The sequence below is a fragment of the Chaetura pelagica genome, unplaced genomic scaffold (genome assembly GCF_000747805.2).
Source record: "Chaetura pelagica isolate M959 unplaced genomic scaffold, ChaPel_1.0 scaffold472, whole genome shotgun sequence".
NCBI lineage: Eukaryota > Metazoa > Chordata > Aves > Apodiformes > Apodidae > Chaetura > Chaetura pelagica.
The window spans coordinates 1,628,130-1,645,845 of NW_009952566.1; the positions used below are offsets into that span (position 1 = coordinate 1,628,130).

The 17,716-nt window shown below is 45.0% G+C and overlaps 1 protein-coding gene across 1 annotated transcript in view; it reads right to left on the reverse strand.

The window, feature by feature from the left end:
* Positions 1-226: 226 nt before the first annotated feature.
* The window catches only part of SPRED2 (sprouty-related, EVH1 domain containing 2), a 40,546-nt gene continuing 23,056 nt past the window's right edge, over positions 227-17,716 (reverse strand). The window contains exons 5-6 of the mRNA XM_009993446.1: positions 2,293-2,442; positions 227-1,870 (exon numbers count right to left, since the gene is read on the reverse strand). Coding sequence (XP_009991748.1) covers positions 1,220-1,870; positions 2,293-2,442 — 801 coding nt within the window. The 3' untranslated portion in view covers positions 227-1,219. The remainder of the gene's footprint in view (positions 1,871-2,292; positions 2,443-17,716) is intronic.

Genomic DNA, 17,716 nt, shown 5'->3' on the forward strand with positions numbered 1-17,716 from the left:
CAGAAACGCCGCCTCCACGCGCAGTACGTCGAGACGTGTAAGCATCTGGAGGACCGGGACCGCAGGTCAGGGAATGGAAGTGGTGGCTCACACCCTGGCTTTTGGTTTTAAATACCTGCTTCGACTGCTAAATGTAGTTTCTACCGTGGATGCGTATGTTCTCATGCTCATGTATCACTATACAGAACAAACAAACAAACATGGTCTTCCATATAATCCACCACTTAATGCAGCATTTCCCAAGAATTGCCATAATAGTGCTTTTGACATTGCATTGTTAGTAATTCTTTGCATAACAACAATTTTTCCTCATTTGGAACCGTAGTGTTTTATTCACAATCATTACATGGCTGGCTACTGAAGAAGTTCCCTTTCTTTTGGGCAGAACTCTGAAAACACAGTTTTATTTTTCCAATGTTATTTAGGGAAAAAAGAAAACCCTAAAATCTAAGTTTCCCTTTCAAGTAGTGGTCTGAAATGATTGCAGGTAAGGAGGACTACCAGACTCTCAATGGTTATGTGATTATGGTAACTGAGCCTTGCTTTCTGTTCACAGAGCTTTATGAACAGAGAAATAATTTAAGATGTTTGCTGAAGGAAATGACGATGGACTCTAGAAGACAAACTGCAGCTTAGATGACTATTTTGGCTTTGGAAAACAGAACAAAAAACCCAAGGAAACCAGTGACAGAAATACTGTGTTGTGGTACAAGTTTTGTTACTAGCACACCTTCTATACACACACAATAACTTGACGGCAAGTTAAAATACCTTCCATGTGAGATTTCATTCACCACACCACCCCGTTTCTAGAAATGCCAGAGCTTGCTAACCCGCTGATGGTACCGCACAAGCAGAGGCAAGACGGACACAACCTGGAGATGTTCTACAATCCACCACCATTTAAAGCAGTTCTTTTCTCAAACTCATTGTAACTGGAAAAAAAAATAAAAATAAAATATAAACATGTACAAGACAGTCTGTTTTGATTACAGATTAATAATACAAAAGTCTATGCTGTAGGTTAGTTAGTTAGAACACTTTATGAGCAAATCAATGCAGTGTGAGCCCCAGACGACCAACGTAAAGTGATCCAAACTGGTGGTTTCTGGATGCTGTTGGGCACAGTGGCTGCATCAAAATGAGTGATCTCAATGCTCCAAAACCAACGTGTTCCTTGAACTACAGGAAAAATGTAACACTTCGAATGCATCTGTAGTCATCCAGCAGCTTTGTGTTTTCCACCACAGCACCTGCACATGACCCCACAGTGGTAACAAGCCCGAAGCGGCAAGTAACAGCACATACATGGAGCAATGAAAGACAAGGCGATAAGGGCCATCCACCGGAGGCAAAACATTTCATCACTGGTGTCACACGAGCAAGGATCTGTATAGTCTCCTTCTGGATCGGACATACAGTGATAGAGCATAGTGTCTGCACACCACATACAGCTCACTCGATGGATGCAAGTCTTGACGCGGTCTGGAGCATCCTGGCATTGACCCCGTTTGTTCTCCTCGTGGTTGAACATGTCCCTGCAGTACACACACCGTGACCTCTCACCATCTTCCTTCCGCCTAGGCTTGAATTTGACAGGTTGAGTCTTTATCACAGCACCCTTGACATCTTCACCCAGGTCAAAGTCCGAGTTGTCTACATAAGGGTAAGTGTATTCATGTTTTGAGGCCTCGCTTTTGGCAAAACGTACGTAGGAGTCCATGTCATCAGGATCAAAGTTCTTTCCCCGTGCTGGGGCATGGCGATAGTCCTCGTATCCAGTCATCCAAATCTTTTCCCGAGGATTGATTCGCACTATCTCCTCATCATCATCTGGAAAGTTGACGTGCCGGTAGGATCGCGGTACTGACTGTGGAAGTAGGGATGGAGATGAAAAGGAAGAAAAGATAAGTAAACTCACTTTGCTATCAGCAATCACTGCCTCCTTGCTTAGTGGAAAGGCAATGTTTAACTATTTTATTTTTCCTTCTTTGTACACCCTTCACCATGACCCATCACAGGGGTTCAAGCTTTGGCTCAGGAATGAGTACAACTGTCACACGCCTACAATGGTCTGGGAGCACACAGTACAATATAACAGACTAAATCACAGTGTAAGCCTCTTTAAAAAACATAAAAATAAAACTGGAAGGCATTTAAAGCTAACTGAGAAAGAAAGGGGCAGAACAGAAGGAGGGAGGGTGGTGCCTTTCAGGGATGTGGGGGGAAAAACCAGCCTTAGCTATGGCAGACACAGCCCCTTTAGGTGGCAACACTGGGAAGAAACCTTACTTGGTCTAGATGGTAGTGGTCAGAGCTGAAATGGTCATGAAGGTGTCCACGAGTGCAAATTCTTCGATGTTCACAGGATGAAGGAGAAGCCAGCGTTCTCACAGGCTGTTCCCTTTTTTGAGAGGAGTTAGAGGAGCTATCTGTAGCATTCTGTTTTAAATGGAAAGAAGGAGGGGGGAGGAAATTGTCACACATTCAGCTGTTACCACATGCAGTATTAAAAGAGATGTTTTGCTACTCACTGACTTTGTGCACACCTGCAATACTGGCAACACCTGACAGCAGGCCGCTTCATAAAGTATCACGTAAAATATGTGAAAGAGGCAGATCTGTTGCCAGCCCATAAAAGCTGTCGCCACACACATGGAAAAATAATATGCCATAGCCTACCCATGACACATTCACCAACACCACTCGTATTTGCTTGGCACGTTATTTGTTATACTGGGCACTGCAGGATGATGAGTGTTCACGTTAGAAGCTCCCCCTGAAGAGTGAAGTTAAAACTCCATCAAATGATGCAATTGTGTAAGTCCTGCAGGCAGACTCAGAGCATCTGTGTGCCCAGGCTGTACCTTACTAGTTACCCAGGCTACAAAAACACCTGGCAATTTTGTTAAGGCATCCCATTAAGCCAAATAGTCCTCTACACATTCTTCTCCAAACACTCACCAAACTTCAGTTCATTCCAGGCTACTTGAACGATCAGATTTCCTTTAAAAACTTCAGGATTTTTTTCCTCATTACGTCACTAATCTGCAATATGCAATGAATGCTACTTGTGTTTTTGTACATTCCTGGCTCACGGTGAGTACTTTCTTTAGGATAAATAGTTACATCATTACATGATCATCAAAGAGTGAAGTATCACGCAACAACATGCTGTTGCCAATACACACAGCTTCTCAATACACATATTCCTTCTCCTGGAGAAATACACAGTGAGGTACCAGTCTTAGCCATCTTCTCTCCATAACCTGCCCTTGGTTAAAACAGTCTCCATACAATTATAGAATCATAGAATGGTTTGGTTTGGAAGGGACCTTAATGATAATCTATTTCCAACCCCCCTGCCATGGGCAGAATTTTCCCCATTAATTTTTTTCATGGATTGGTTGGGCTTTTTCCTATTAACATGAATATCAGAGGACAGCTGTTAAATACACTAACTGATAAGGAGCACAAAAAAGAGCCTCCATGCGCAACAATTATAAGAGCTGTAACACTGCATGTGCCTAAAATATTGGTACTTTGAATGAGGGAAAATCAGAGAATGGGTTGGGTTGGAAGGGACCTGAAAGATCATCTAGTTTCAACCCCCCTACATGGGTAGGGACACCTCCCACTAGACCAGGTTGCCCCAAGCCTCATCCAATCTGGCCTTGAACACTTCCAGGGATGGGGCATCTTCTCTGGACAGCCTGTGCTAGTGTCTCACCACTCTAACAGGAAAGGATTTCTTCCTCATACGTAAGACAACTCTATCATCTTCCAGCCTAAAGCCATTACCCCTCATCCCGTCACTACAAGCCCTTGTAAAAAGTCCCTCCCCAGCTTTCCTGTAGCCTCTTCAGGAGCTGGAAGCCCACTCTAAGGTCTCCCTGGAGCCTTCTCCAGACCGAACAACCCCAACTCTCTCAGCCTGTCTTTGTAGCAGAGGTGCTCCAGCCTTCTGATCATCTTTCTGGCCCTCCTCTGGTCTTGTTCCAACAAATCCACCCCCCCCAAACTAAGCAGCTGTCCTGAAGCTACAAGTTCAAGGGAAAGGCTTCCATTTTCCACAAGTTAGCTGGAGACACAACCTCAAGAGCAGTGAAGTTTTATCGGCAGTGGGAGAAGACTGGTTTTACCTGAAAAGCCTTCTCTCATTAAGAATGCACTCTCTAAATATTATTTTCTAGACATGTCTGTTACTCCAAGACTACAAGAACACTCATTGTGGATATTTGTTTATTCTGAAAACAATACTCTAAGACTCTGTCCAAAGGTGAGCACACCTTAAAGCATTACAACACAAAATAGATGTCGATCTTCTTTAACTGATGTAGCACTTTCAAGCATTGAACTCCCAACTTTGTTGAAAGCAAACACACAGACCTGTTTGCACTGTGATGTAAAGACAGGCTGGGTTATCTGAGAAATACAATGAGCAGGATGAGTTTTGAATAGCTGACCTGCCCATTAGGAACAGATTTTTTAATGCATATGTTTGTTTTGGTTGTGGGTTGTTTGTGTGTTTGTTTTCCAAACAAGTACCTAGAAGCAGAACAACTTTTAAGACAGTTAGCAACACCTCCAAAATGTAACTGCATTGATATTCAGGCTCTTTTTAAAAAGCCCAGTCTTTGCAACTTATTAGAAAAAGGCATTTCAAATCTGGGGTTTAAAGTCAGCAGAACTAATTCTTGTACCTGTAACTTTAGGTCATACAATATCTAGCAAATCTCAGGGACATTTCAAAAGAAAACAAGCAGCTTCTACAAGCAAGTACTTAAGCTTCTAACCTATTTTGAAAACCTGAGAAAAGTTAGGATTTAGTTACAACACCTGCCTCACATAAGCACCTTTTTGCAGTGCTGTATGCAGAGCAGACCCAGATGCTGAGCTGTAATTTAAGCTTCTCAGACCAACAGAAAGTCACGCACCCATAGCTCAGGCAGCCTCAGCCAACAGCATGCTCTTCAAGTTAAACTTTGACTGCCATGAACTAAAAAGAAGGCAGGGCCTTACCATGGTGCTGAGCTTGCTAGCAGGACTCTTCGCTTTCATTGGAACTATGGCCAAGCCCTGCTGGGACAGGCCTTTTGTGGATGCATTCCAAAAACATCGTGGGTGCTTCTGGTCAAAATAACGAAGCCTGGGAAAATCACCCAACTGGAGGGGGTTGTGCATACTGGCCTGCAACCCCCTCATCCTCCTAGATGGGAATAAAAATCCCAAACTGGATATAACTACTAGACAATCTCAGTGAGGCAGATGCGAGCTATACCCAGCCCTCTAAGCAGCCTCCTATTTGCTGTCTCTCAGGAAAGGCAGTATTTCTGCAATAGGCAATAGGAAAAGAGGCAGGAGGGATTTTTATCTTGCTAGATTCTTATCTATCCTTGCTTTCCTCCACACCTTATTCTCGTTCAGACCCAGCAGGGCAACTGAGCCTCTCTTCCACATGCATTGACATGGCTACAAAACCTGTTTGCAGCATACCACGGAGGCTGTGGTTCTGGCCTCCGCTTTCACCTTATTAAAAATTGCTGCATTTCCAGGTTCAGTGTCCTCACATTAGAAGGGCACTTTGCCAACACAAACACTTACTCTGAAGTGCCCAGAAAGGGAGAAAGCAAGCTATCCGAGACTAGGTCTCTGCTCACTTGTCTGTAAAAAAGTTCCCACTGCCTCCTGATTGGTGACGCTAAAGGCAACTGGTTGACAAATGCCGCTGCCTGCAGGGTTACCTTGCTGACCATTGGCTGGGATAAGCCAATTACTGTTATTTTCCTACAAGGTCTCCCATTGAAGCTTCAGACCTCTGTAGGTGAGAAAGCTCTTGACACTTGGGAATGAATTGTTTGAAGATCAGGAAAAAAAGGTAGAAAAGAAGCAGAAGGCCACCCATGAACCCCACAGGCTCCTCTCCTGTGCTTGTGAGCTTACTCATCCATGATCTCAAGAGAGAGGTGAACAACAAGAAGACAAAGTTTTCTGATGAAATAAGCTATTCTAGGGTGTAAAAATGAAAGCTGACCCTGAAAAATTCCTTAAGAACCTCATAATGCTGAGAGACTGGATGCTAAAAAACCCCACCATAACTACCCCTGAAGTGCAAAGTGATGACAACACCTCGGTCTGACATGTACAGTGATGCACTCTGAGCCAGCTGCTACTGCTGCTCAGGGAAGAGGTCTTGGGCTTAACACTGACAGCCCTTCAACACTCTCAGCTTGGTGGCTTAGCACCAGAACAAAAAAAAAAGCAGCAACAACAAATATTATCGTGAAGGCATTGACTGTATCTGCTGTGCTTCCCCAGTCTGTCTGTGGTTCTGGCCTCAACTCCACCCTGTGACAATAAGGGTATTTCCACCATGGCAAGCTCACAGAGCCATAGTCAGGACAATCAAGGGGGATGGCTTCTCATAAACAACCTGAGCTCTCAAGTCTGGGAAAGAGATGATGGAAGGGACTATGGAGATGGGACGAGAAGCCTATTGAATCATGAGTCTCATGGGAATGTGAGTAGCAGGATATTACTCTTAGTATCCTTCAGAAGAGAAGATTGCAAGACATTCACTGGAACAAGCTAAGATAAGGTTCAAACAGAAGGAGGTACTTCTGACAGAGCTCATAGTTAAAAAATGGTTCAAGAAGCCATATGGAAACCCATAGAAGAAACTAAGTGCCTAAGGATCAAAGGCATGATGATGCTCAGGCTTTCACAAGCATTCACTCAGTGCCACCCCACTGGGACTGAACCTGGACTTAGTGACTGGTGAAAATCAGGCACATTCTCAAAGAGAAGGCATTGTCAGCCCCTATGAACAAATGATGGCAAGGCACTATCAGTCATGGAAGCAGGGAACAAATTCTGTCCCAATGACAAGAATGGATCTTGGCTCAGATTTTCTATCACCAGCATTAGCAGTGAAAATTTCGGGGAGGATGATGGAAAGGGGACACATGAGAGGTTTGTTGCAAGTCACCCAAATACAACACACTGGTGAAAGGACGTGGTCTCCAGAGCCAGGCTATTTCACCCATGGAAAAACAAGTCCCAAACCATTGAGCCACTGGTCTGTCACTGAAACACTATCTTCCTCTAAAGCCTGTTGAAACCAGTCCAGCTCCAATATTGAGGCAGGAAACTATTATGTGTCCAGTAGCCACATAAGACAAATTAACCCTAAACCAAAGTTGTTGGAACAGGGAGTCCAGTAAGAAACTCTGTTTCAACATGCCCTCAAATGCTCAATTAGAGAAATTTGTGCTGCATGTACTAGAGCTCTGCGATTGCTACAGAGGTCCTGAAGTCTTGTGGTTTCACTGTTCGGATAACAACATCATTAATCATGACCATAATAGTAATTTTATAAAACCTGTGCAACACATTTCCTTTTGCAAGTGAGCTGTACATATCTGACCAAGCACACGTACTGCATGTTGAATTGGCTGCTTTAAGAAACAATGCTGTACGCAAATGACTGCTCTGCGATAATTTAAAAAAATTTGCCATGTTTCCCTGTCAGACTTTCAGAAGGGACTCGCTAAATTAAAAAACCCTAGTCATTAGTAAAGAAGATTATGTTAATGATTTACTGCAGTTTACTTCTCATTGAAATGGATTTGTTACACAAGATCAGCCGGCTAATCAGGTGTCTTAAGTAATCTGCTGAGATAAGCATCTATCTTAATAACTAGTGAGAAATGAAGCCTTCTCCTGCTCTGGACTGATCACCTTACCTCTGATGTCATTACAGAATAGGTTCATTCTGTGTGATACAACATTCAAGGGGTGACTACAACAAAGAAGAAAGACTCATCTCAAAATTATGAACTAAAACAATCTGTGGCAGCTTGTCAGAAATTGGTTGCCAGAGGGAAATTACGGAGCTCTGTCACTTGTAACTTCCAGAAGTGCTCTCAGCTAGCTAAATCATTTGCAAGTTTGCTGTCAAAAAGAATTGTGGGTCAAGCAAGACTTGACAGCTTTTTTTCCCCCTGTAGGATTTTAATGGCTACATGAGATAGAGAGTACAAGGGGAGACAGAAGTATCATTATGTTGAAGAAGTAGCGTTGCAAATAATGGTCCCAAAGGAATTGAAAACCTGTGCCAGCCTGGCCTCTGCAAAGCACAAGCTCTCTACAAAGTGACCTGCTCCCTACTGCCATGTTCTGCTTTGCTCATCTTGCATTGCCATGCAAGCCTGCTCACTGCATCACCTGTATCTGAGGGGGACTGTCGACATGCAGCATGAAAATACAAAACTTGGTGGGGGGCTCAAGGTCTCATCTGTACCAAGACAGCCTTCTGCATTAGCCAGGCCTCCTTGCAGCAGCTTCTGTGCTGACTTTGGGAAGCCTGGACATGTTAAAGAGGATCCCACTGCCATCTTGTAATCTGAAAAACATCAAAGAATCATGGAATGCCAGGTTGGAAGGGACCTCAAGGATCATCTGGTCCAATCTTTCTAGGTACTACCATAGTTTATATGAGATGGCTCAGCACCCTGTTAAGCTCAGACTTCAAACTGTCCAACGTGGGGGAGTTCACCACTTCCCTTGGGAGGCTATTCCAATGTTTGACTCTCCTCATGGTGAAAAATTTATCTCTTGTGTCCAAGTGGGATCTCCCAAGGAGCAACCTGTGCCATTCCCCAGGACAAGAAACCCCACTCCCTCACCAACTCAGGGTTTGAGCATGAGCCTGGAAAAGTGACAGCCAGCAAGCTGCATCCTCCTCCTGGCTGCAGCCCAACCACCTCCGGCTGAGACCCACACGTGGAGCTCCCTGCAGGCAGCCGCAGCCCTTTGTTTGTGTGCTCTGCCCAGGTGCCATCCCTTGGGAGCCCCGGCACAAGCCAGCTCTTCTTCACTTGGCCCTTTTCATTGGCCAGAGTAAGGGAAAACACAGCTGTGCTATCAATACGGAAGGGAAAAATGATAAAGTCGGCACAACAGCCCGGCAAGCGAGAGGACGGAGCTGCGCGCCAGCCTGGAGTTTATCTGCAAGAGCCTCCGCTGTTTATGAACTTCACAAAGAGGAAGTTTCAGAGTTATTTCGGACGCATGGCAAAGAAACTTCCACCTTTTCAAAGAAATTAAGACAAAATATAGTCTCCCAGAACTCCCTCAGCTTAATCTTGCCAGAACAAGTCCTTCCTTTCCCCTCCAGCTTTTCTTTTTATTAAGCCTAAAGAGATACAGCACACAGAGAGAGGAAGAACAAAGATCCTAATTTTTGTTTCAAAACACCTTTTTCTCTCTATTCAAGAAAACTAGGAAAGGGAACAGGTCACATTTTCCATCCATCTCTAAATGTGCCCTGTATACTCAGGACAGCTCACTTCAAAGAAAGTTTAGATTATCTCAGCACTAAGAAAAAGGTTCAGTGTGAAAAATCTTTTAAGATTTGAGACTCCTGTCTTCTGAGCACAAGCTTTTCACTTGTCATGGCAAGATAATGCCATGGAAGAAAATGCTTTTGTCAAATGTATGTTTGTTTCCTACCACTAAAGACAAGACAGAAACTGTATGGAAGAAAATAACTTCCATATATTTTTCAAAATTGACATTCTCATCCACCGAAGAACACTGGAGTTAAATCTAGTTTTATTGCCTTACAGAGAGGCTGAAGGAAAAGCTTTGTGTTAGATCATATTCCAGTACAGTTCAAAGACAAACTAGCTGTACACAACCATTACAGTAAGCATGGATTACGATTTTTTGAAAACCAGGACAGGACTATAATTTTTCTGAAATGTTTGGACTGTTTCCTAGTCATCACTTACACAAATACCAATATAAAGCACAGAAAGCTAGCTAGTTTTACTGCTACCTTTTTTTTTTTATTTTTAAAGTTTTGTGGTTATAGCTTTTAGTGCCAGAAAGATGTTAGTGGCTGTGCTGTCTTAAGTCAGCAAAATGTGAGGTACGTTTCCAAAGATTTGGTGCACAGTATCATTTCCACTAAGCTGATGTCAAACCCGATTCTGCCATCACCAGTCAGTTCTGTGTGGACCACAGGTGTGGCTTAACAATTCACTCTGAAGGAGAAAAAGGAATGTTATGAGAATCAGGCAGGGTCAAATGATACAGCAAACACTCAGATGTGGTAAGGGGGAAACATCAGTGAGATTTTGCTGTTTCACTACTTGCCAGTGATATAAGATGTCAGACACACCTCTGCAAAAGCAGGCATTTGAGCAAAGAGAAATGCCTGCAAAAGCCAGAGGACTGAAGTACAACAGTACCCCATTTAGCTTGGACTCAGCCTGGCTGGACCAGAGGCTGTGAGGGGATCCACACCTTTCGTTTCCGTATGATACCTGGCTGCACCACTGGGCCAGAGCACTGCTTCAATGGAAGGAATGTCTGTGCATCAGGTTCTTATAAGGGAAAATAAGAATGCTGTAAGGTGAAAAAATCCCAAACCACAAGTCCCAGTTACTGGGGCTGCTCCCCAGGCAGCACAGCAATCCCATGGTACAGGGGTGAGTGGGATGGCTCTGCCTACCTATGAGATGCCCAAGTCCCTGTCAATCCAGTGAGCTGAGAAGAGCTAAATCACTTCAGCAGCATCTTAGAAACTTAGAAACAAATCTTAGAACTGTTTACCCCAACCAAGTGCTTAAAACCATCTAGGAACGGAGGCAGGCTTTTTCTTTTTGCAAAAAGGGCTCCTTTGATCTGTTTATGCCTTGGAAATGACATCTCAAGGGTGGCCTACAGCACTGTTGGGATGATCAGCTGCCCAATAATTGTGTTTGCACAGTTCCACAAAGATTTGCAAAGCGTTGCTCCTCTAACAAGTAACATTAGCCACATTACCACAGCTGTCCTCTGCTAAAGCCATGAGAAATGGCCACCAAGCTCCATACCACTTTGGGGAGGTAATGCTCCCTGCTTCTCACTCCCATCAGTCCCATCACCTTGCTCTGTGTGCAAGCTCATGCGGAGAACCGCAGGAACCCTGTCCAATACGTCTTTTGTATCAGCTGCCTGACTGCAGTTATCACCCACCACTGCTGATGGCACAGGAGGGTTTCCAGGCAAAACAGGGGGCACTTTGGGGGGTGTCCAGAGAGAGAGGTGGGTACCAATTCCTCTTTAAAGTCTTCCCTCTTTGACCTGCTTGTCATCAGCTTAGCAGCAGCTGATTTGGAAAGCACTACCTCCTAACTTCCAAGGTGCTAACAGCGACCTTGGCACATCCACCACTGCCAAAATGCTTCCATTTTGGATCATGGGTAGGGATGCTGGGAAAGAAAGGAGCCAAGCTCAGCTGGGAGGTATTAAAACACTGCATGGGCGCAGAGGAGGGCGAGAGGCTGCGCTGCTGCTGAGTGTAGCCAGGAACAGATGGCTCCACATAACTCACCGCTGAATCTCAACCCTTCTATACAGAAATTTCAAAGACTGGGGAGGGAGAGGGGGAGAATAAGATTGGTGGAGGAAAGAAACATGCTAACGATTATTAGCTAAGCTAAAAGAATCAGTGCACTTAATCCATCATTAATGTCTTTGCTATACACAAATGCAACACTTCAGCCTCTGTGTTCAGTGGTGCCCTCCTCCTATACATCAGGATACAAACAGAAAGGAAAAAGCAGTTAAATGCAAACTTCCCACAGTGGGCTGGTATGATATTTTAAGAAGCCAGTTTGGGGTCATTTATTCACGCAGTTATGAGCATCCATGTTATTTTAGCTGGACTTCATCACCAAAATAGAATCCAACAGCTGATGCAAACTTTTAAAATATCCTCTTCACATGCACTGCAAATATGTCAGGCTCTGCTTAAAAATGCAATGGTACTTACTTCTGCCTTTCCTTCTCCTTTTGCTAACTGAGCCAAAGCTAGAAAACTGCTTCCTATAATCACTTTTAATTTTCATAAAATATTTCCGAGAATCAGGGCAGGCAGACCCTTGGTAAAACACATTAGGCAGGCGAGGGAAGGAAAAAGGGCTATTTAGATGCAGTTGTTTACAACGCACTTCTGTGCTGGGCAGAGGTCCATTTTAAGTTCCCTGGACTCCTATATTCTGTCATTCATCCTCAGTACCAAACACATGCCTGGGGGTGGAGGGAACACCATCCTGCAGTGTTTTGTCAGTCAGAAGGTTGTTTTTTTTTTCCTCTGAAGAGATGAAGGAGGGAGCCTGCCACTTTAAAGGAAAGTAATTCTTGAAGCCTCATATAAAAGCACATTTCATTGTTTAGCTTTACCAAACTCCTCTTTTCCAAACTCTCCAAAATAAGAAACCCCAAATAAAACAAAACATTTGAGAGGAAGCAACCAAATTATGGTTAGACTAGTTAAACTCATTTGTGTACTCCAAGCTGCCTGAGCTTCTTGTGTTTTGGATTTCTTTTTCCTTTTCTACCTGCTACATGAGACAACAGATTCAAACCAGATTTACCAGAGTTGAAACAGCACATAGAAATTACAGGGTCCTTCAAGAACAGCAGTCATTTGCCGTGTGGTTCTAACTCAGCCCCCTTCATATCACTGCCAAAACAGATGCTCCAGCTCAGCACCTGGAATCATAGAATGGTTTAGGTTGGAAGGGACCTGAAAGATAATGCAGTTTCAAACCCCCCTGCATGGGCAGGGACACCTCCCACCAGACCAGGTTGCTCTAAGCCCCATCCAACCTGGGCTGGAACACTTCCAGTGAGGGAGCATGCACAACTTCCCTGGGTAACCTGTTCCAGTGTCTCACCACCCTCAAAGTCAAGAACTTCTTCCTAATGTCTACCCTAAATCTACCCTATAAATGTCTTTCCTAAATCTACCCCAAAGGCTTTTCTTCCCCTCTAAATCATGCAGAGGCTGGGATGCACAGATTTGCCTGCTTGCTCCAGACCTGCATCCTTCTGGTGTCACCAGTGCTGTGGAATTCCCACAGGAAGCTGTCAGTCACTGTTCTGTCCCCTGGCCAAGTTTGCCTCTTTCCAACCACGTTTATACTCTGCACAGGGCTCACTCCAGCAGCCACCTTCAGAGACGGCACCCGGGGCTGGGTGAGACACCCCAATTCCAGCCAGTGTCCCTGGTACCTCCTCCTGCCAGCGCTACAGGACAAAGTGTTTTATTAAAACACAGCAGCCAGATTACAGCTTAAAAACATATCTGCTTGCTGAAAGCAACTTCCTTAGGTTATATATTAAATAACGGAAAAGGCTATTTTCTGTCTCTGTGAAATTTTCAAGCACCTCGTGGGCAAACAAGGACGATACACTTCAAATGCACATTGCATAGCCTGGATGAAAGAAGAACCCTAATGGGAAACTACAGTAATATCAACAATGTACTTTCAAGGTAAAAGCATAACATTTGGCCATAACACACTGCCACCAACACCACCTCAGCTATCCTGTCACCTTCTTCCTGGCCCACTTCACCCCCCCACCAGGTGCCACTGGAGAACAAGGCTCTGGTTGAGAAAGGCCAGCCAAATGAAGATGAGGACGTTGGGCAGCCTACAAAGAGGCACGCCCAGTCAGAAAGACCTGCCACCCACATTACCATGACATCCACAAAGAAGAAAAGAAGGGTAATAGTTGTAGGTGACTCTTTTCTGAGGGGAACAGGGGGTCCGATACGATGGGTAGACCCTCCTCCCAGAGAAGCCTGCTGTGTCACCAGAGCCCAGGGTAAGGACGTCACTAGGAAACTTCCTGGTTTGGTACAGTCCTCAGATTATTACCCGCTACTGATCTTCCATGTAGGTGGAGAGCAAGCTGAGACCTGCAGTCTTAAGATCAATCAAAAGAGACTTCAGAGCACTGGGACGGGTGGTGAGGCATTCTGGGGCACAGGTTATCTACTTGTCTCTTCTTCCAGTTGCAGGCAGTGACGCTGGAATGAACTGACAAATACAGCCTGTTAATACGTGGCTCCATAGCTGGTGTCACTGCAACAATTTTTTGCTTTCTTGACTGCAAGATGGCCTATACAGCACCAGGCCTGCTGGCACCTCATGGAAAACACCTTTCTCAAAAAGGGAAGAGGGTCTGTGCACAAGGGACTGTGGGGCTGATTGACAGGGATTTAAACTAGGTTTGAAAGGGGAGTGGGATGTAACTGGACATGCTAGTGAGGCTCCTGGGTGTAGCAACCCAGCATTTTTGGGGCAGTGTGCTGGCATTTTTGAGGATCAGAAGGCCTACCACCCCCCAAGAGCAAAAACTGAGTGCTCAGCTCCCTCTGAAATGCTTATACACCAATGCACGCAGTGTGGGGAATAAGGAGGAGGAGTTAAGAGATCTGTGTTAGGTCACAAGGCTATGATATAATTGCAGTTTACTGAGACATAATGGGACAGCTCCCATGACTGGAATGTTGTCATGGACAGCTATGTACTCTTTAGGAAAGATAGATCAACAAAGCGAGGTGGTGGTGTTGCTCTTTATGCATTGAGCTCTATCCAGGGCGGGAGGAAGAACATGTTGAAAGCTTGTGGGCAAGAATTAAGGGACATTCAAATGTGGGTGAAACTGTTGTGGGTGTCTACTACAGATCATCAAACCAGGAAGAAGATACTGATGAGGCCTTCTACAGCCAGCTGGAAGTAGCTTCTGGATCACATGCCTTAGTGTTCATGTGTGACTTAAATCACCCTCCCATTTGTTGAAAAGACCACACAGGTAGTGGGCAGTCCAGAAGCCTCTTGCAGTGCATTGATCATAACTTCCTGATGCAGGTGGACCAATGTGCTGCTGGACCTTGCATTAACAAATAAAGAAGGTCTGGGTGGGGACATGAGGTTGGGGACAGACTTGGCAACAGTAATCATTACATGGTAGAGTTTAGTATTTTACAAAGAAGAAGCAGGGCAGTAAGTAGGATTGCAACCCTGGAGTTCCAGAGGGCTAACTTTGTACTCTTCAAAGATCTACTTGGAGGAATCCTATGGGCTAAGACTCTCAAAGGTAGGGAGCTGGTAAATACTCAAATGGCACTTCCTCCAAGCTAAAGATAGGTGCATTCCTAATATTATGTGATTATATGGTTCTTGTCTCAATCAAAGGAGTAATTCCGCAGTAGCAAAATGAAGAAGGAGAAAACATGAAATGCAAGGCCAGGCTCAGTCATGACTGCATTAGAACCCCCTTACTGGTACCACTGGCACAAGCACAGTCAGGGTGTGCAGCAAAGCTGTCTTGCAGAATCCTGTGCACCCACAGCCAGCAGGTACGTAGTGAATTTCAGGCAGCACAATGACTACCAGTCTGGTGGGGGAGGATTTTCGCAGCCTTCTTAGCTCATCACTCACACGGTTTCCTTTGAGCCAACACTTCTGCTTCTCTGGCCTTACAGAAAGCTGCCCTGAGGTTTTAAACCATCAGGAAAGTATTAACTTTCTTTTATAAGGCTAGTTTGTGGTTCACTTGCCTGGGCTGGCTCAGCTGTGCTGGTAAAGGGGGACTGTAGGAGCCCCTCTCCACTCTGCTGGCTCCCAGCAGTGCTGAGGACACACCAGTCCAGCCCCATCCTGCAGCTGTGGCCTTATATGCAGTGCTGAGATAACCCCTGCAACCCCATTCCTTCTGCCCCATGCTGGCCCCACTCCTGGCACAGCTGGGCTGCAAAAGCAAGGTGAGGGGGGCGGAACTGAGGAACTGAGATGGCTTTTCACAGGCCTCCTGCTTCAAATCAGGTCCCCCTTACATAATGCTGAAGAAACGCATGGGGAACTGCAGCTGAAAAAAAATGAGGTCAAAAGAAGGTGGCCACAAACCCAGCCTGCAAAGCTCCACGGTCAGGTTTAGGTAGGCAGAACTGCCATGTTGCAAACACAGAAAAGATGTGCTATACTTGCAGACACTCCTCCTGGTCGAAGACGAGGGATCCAAGCTATGCAAGGGAAATAGCAAGGGCCACGGAGGCTGCTTTTGGGGAGGAACAGCAAAGCCTACCTTCAGCAAGAGGTTCCAGGAATAGCTTTGTCAGCAGCAAGCGATTCAGGCTCCACTCTGGATGCTGACCCTCCTGCACCCCATTTTATCTGGGTGTCTGCTGTTGCCTGTGGGGCATCTTAGAACCATAGAATGGTTTGGGTTGGAAGTGACTTTTAAGATCCGGGGCAGAGGGGGTTAGAACTAGATGATTTTTAAAGTTCTTTCCAATTCAAGTCCCTCCCAATCCAAACTATTTTATGATTCTCCGATCTAGTTCCAACCCCCCTACCACAGACAGGGACACCTTCAACTAGACCAGCCTGCTTCAAGCCCCATCCAACCTGGCCTTGAACACTTCCAGGAAGGAGGCATTCACAACTTCCCTGGGCAACCTATGCCAGTGTCTCACCACCCTTACACTAAAGAATTTCTTCCTAATGTCTACCCTAAATCTACCCTCTTCCAGTTTAAAGCCATTCCCCCTTGGCCTATCACTACAATCCCTTGTAAAAACTCCCTCCCCAGCTTTCCTGTAGGTCCCCTTCAAGTACTTGAAGGCCGCTATAAAGTCTCCCCAGAGCCTTCTCTTCATCAGGCTGAACAGCCCCAACTCTCTCACCCTGTCTTTGTAGCAGAGGTGCTCCAGCCCTCTGATCCTCTTCGTGGCTCTTCTCTGGATTTGCTTCAACAGCTCCATGTCCTTCTTATGTTAGGGACTCCATAGCTGGACACAGTACTCCAGGTGGAGTCTCACCAGGGCAGAGGGAAAGAATCATCTGCCTTGACCTGCTGGCCATGCTTCTTTTGATGTAGCTTGCTTGCTGGGCTGCAAGCACACATGGCCAGCTCATGTTGAGTTTCTTACCAACTAACAACCCCAAGACCTCCTCCTCAGGGCTGCTCTCAATCCATTCTCTGCCCAACCTGCATTTGTGCGTGGGATTGCCCCAACCCAGGTGCAGCACCCTGCACTTGGCCTTGTTGAACTTCATGAGGTTAGCATGGGTCCACCTCTCAAGCCCATCAAGGTCTCTCTGGATGCTCTCTCTTCCCTCCAGCAGGTTCACCACATCATACATCTTGCTGTTGTCAGCAAACTTGCTGAGGGTGCACTCAATCCCACTGACCATGTCAATGACAAAGACGATAAACAGTGCTTATCCCAGCAACAACTACTGAGGAACACCACTCCTCACTGGTCTCAGTTTAGACATAGAGCTGTTATAAGCTCATCCACATTAAAAAAATAATCCTTTTTAAAAAAAGTGAAAAATCTCTTCCCCTCCATTTTACTAAACATTAAGAAAAGGCAATTTCTGCCTACGTTTGGTTTCTGACACATTTGTGCCTTAAGCACACAAATGCACTAAAGCATTCAGTTCCAGATGAATTAAAAGGGAACATGCTCATAAACAGCTTCACACTTTAACTCATCACAGTTTAAGTACATTACTACACAACTAAATGACCTTTTTTTTTTTTTAAACAGACATGCAACTAGCTGATTGCAAGTGTGAAATGGTGTTACAACACACACGGTTCATTAACTCATCAGCTAGAAACTACAGCTAGGATGGCACCAGTCAATTCCCCTTAGGACAAGAAATCCTACAGGCAAGTTTGCTAGCAGCCCTTCTTGTCCCAAAGACACAGGTGACTGCTTATTCCAAGAAAACTGGCTTTTGGGAGTCAAAAGATTACCTGAATGAATGCAAGTCTAGTTATATCTAAGCAAATAATTCAATAACAGTATAAAACCGTAAGAGCTGACACACTAAAATATGCCACCAGATCATAATTTAAG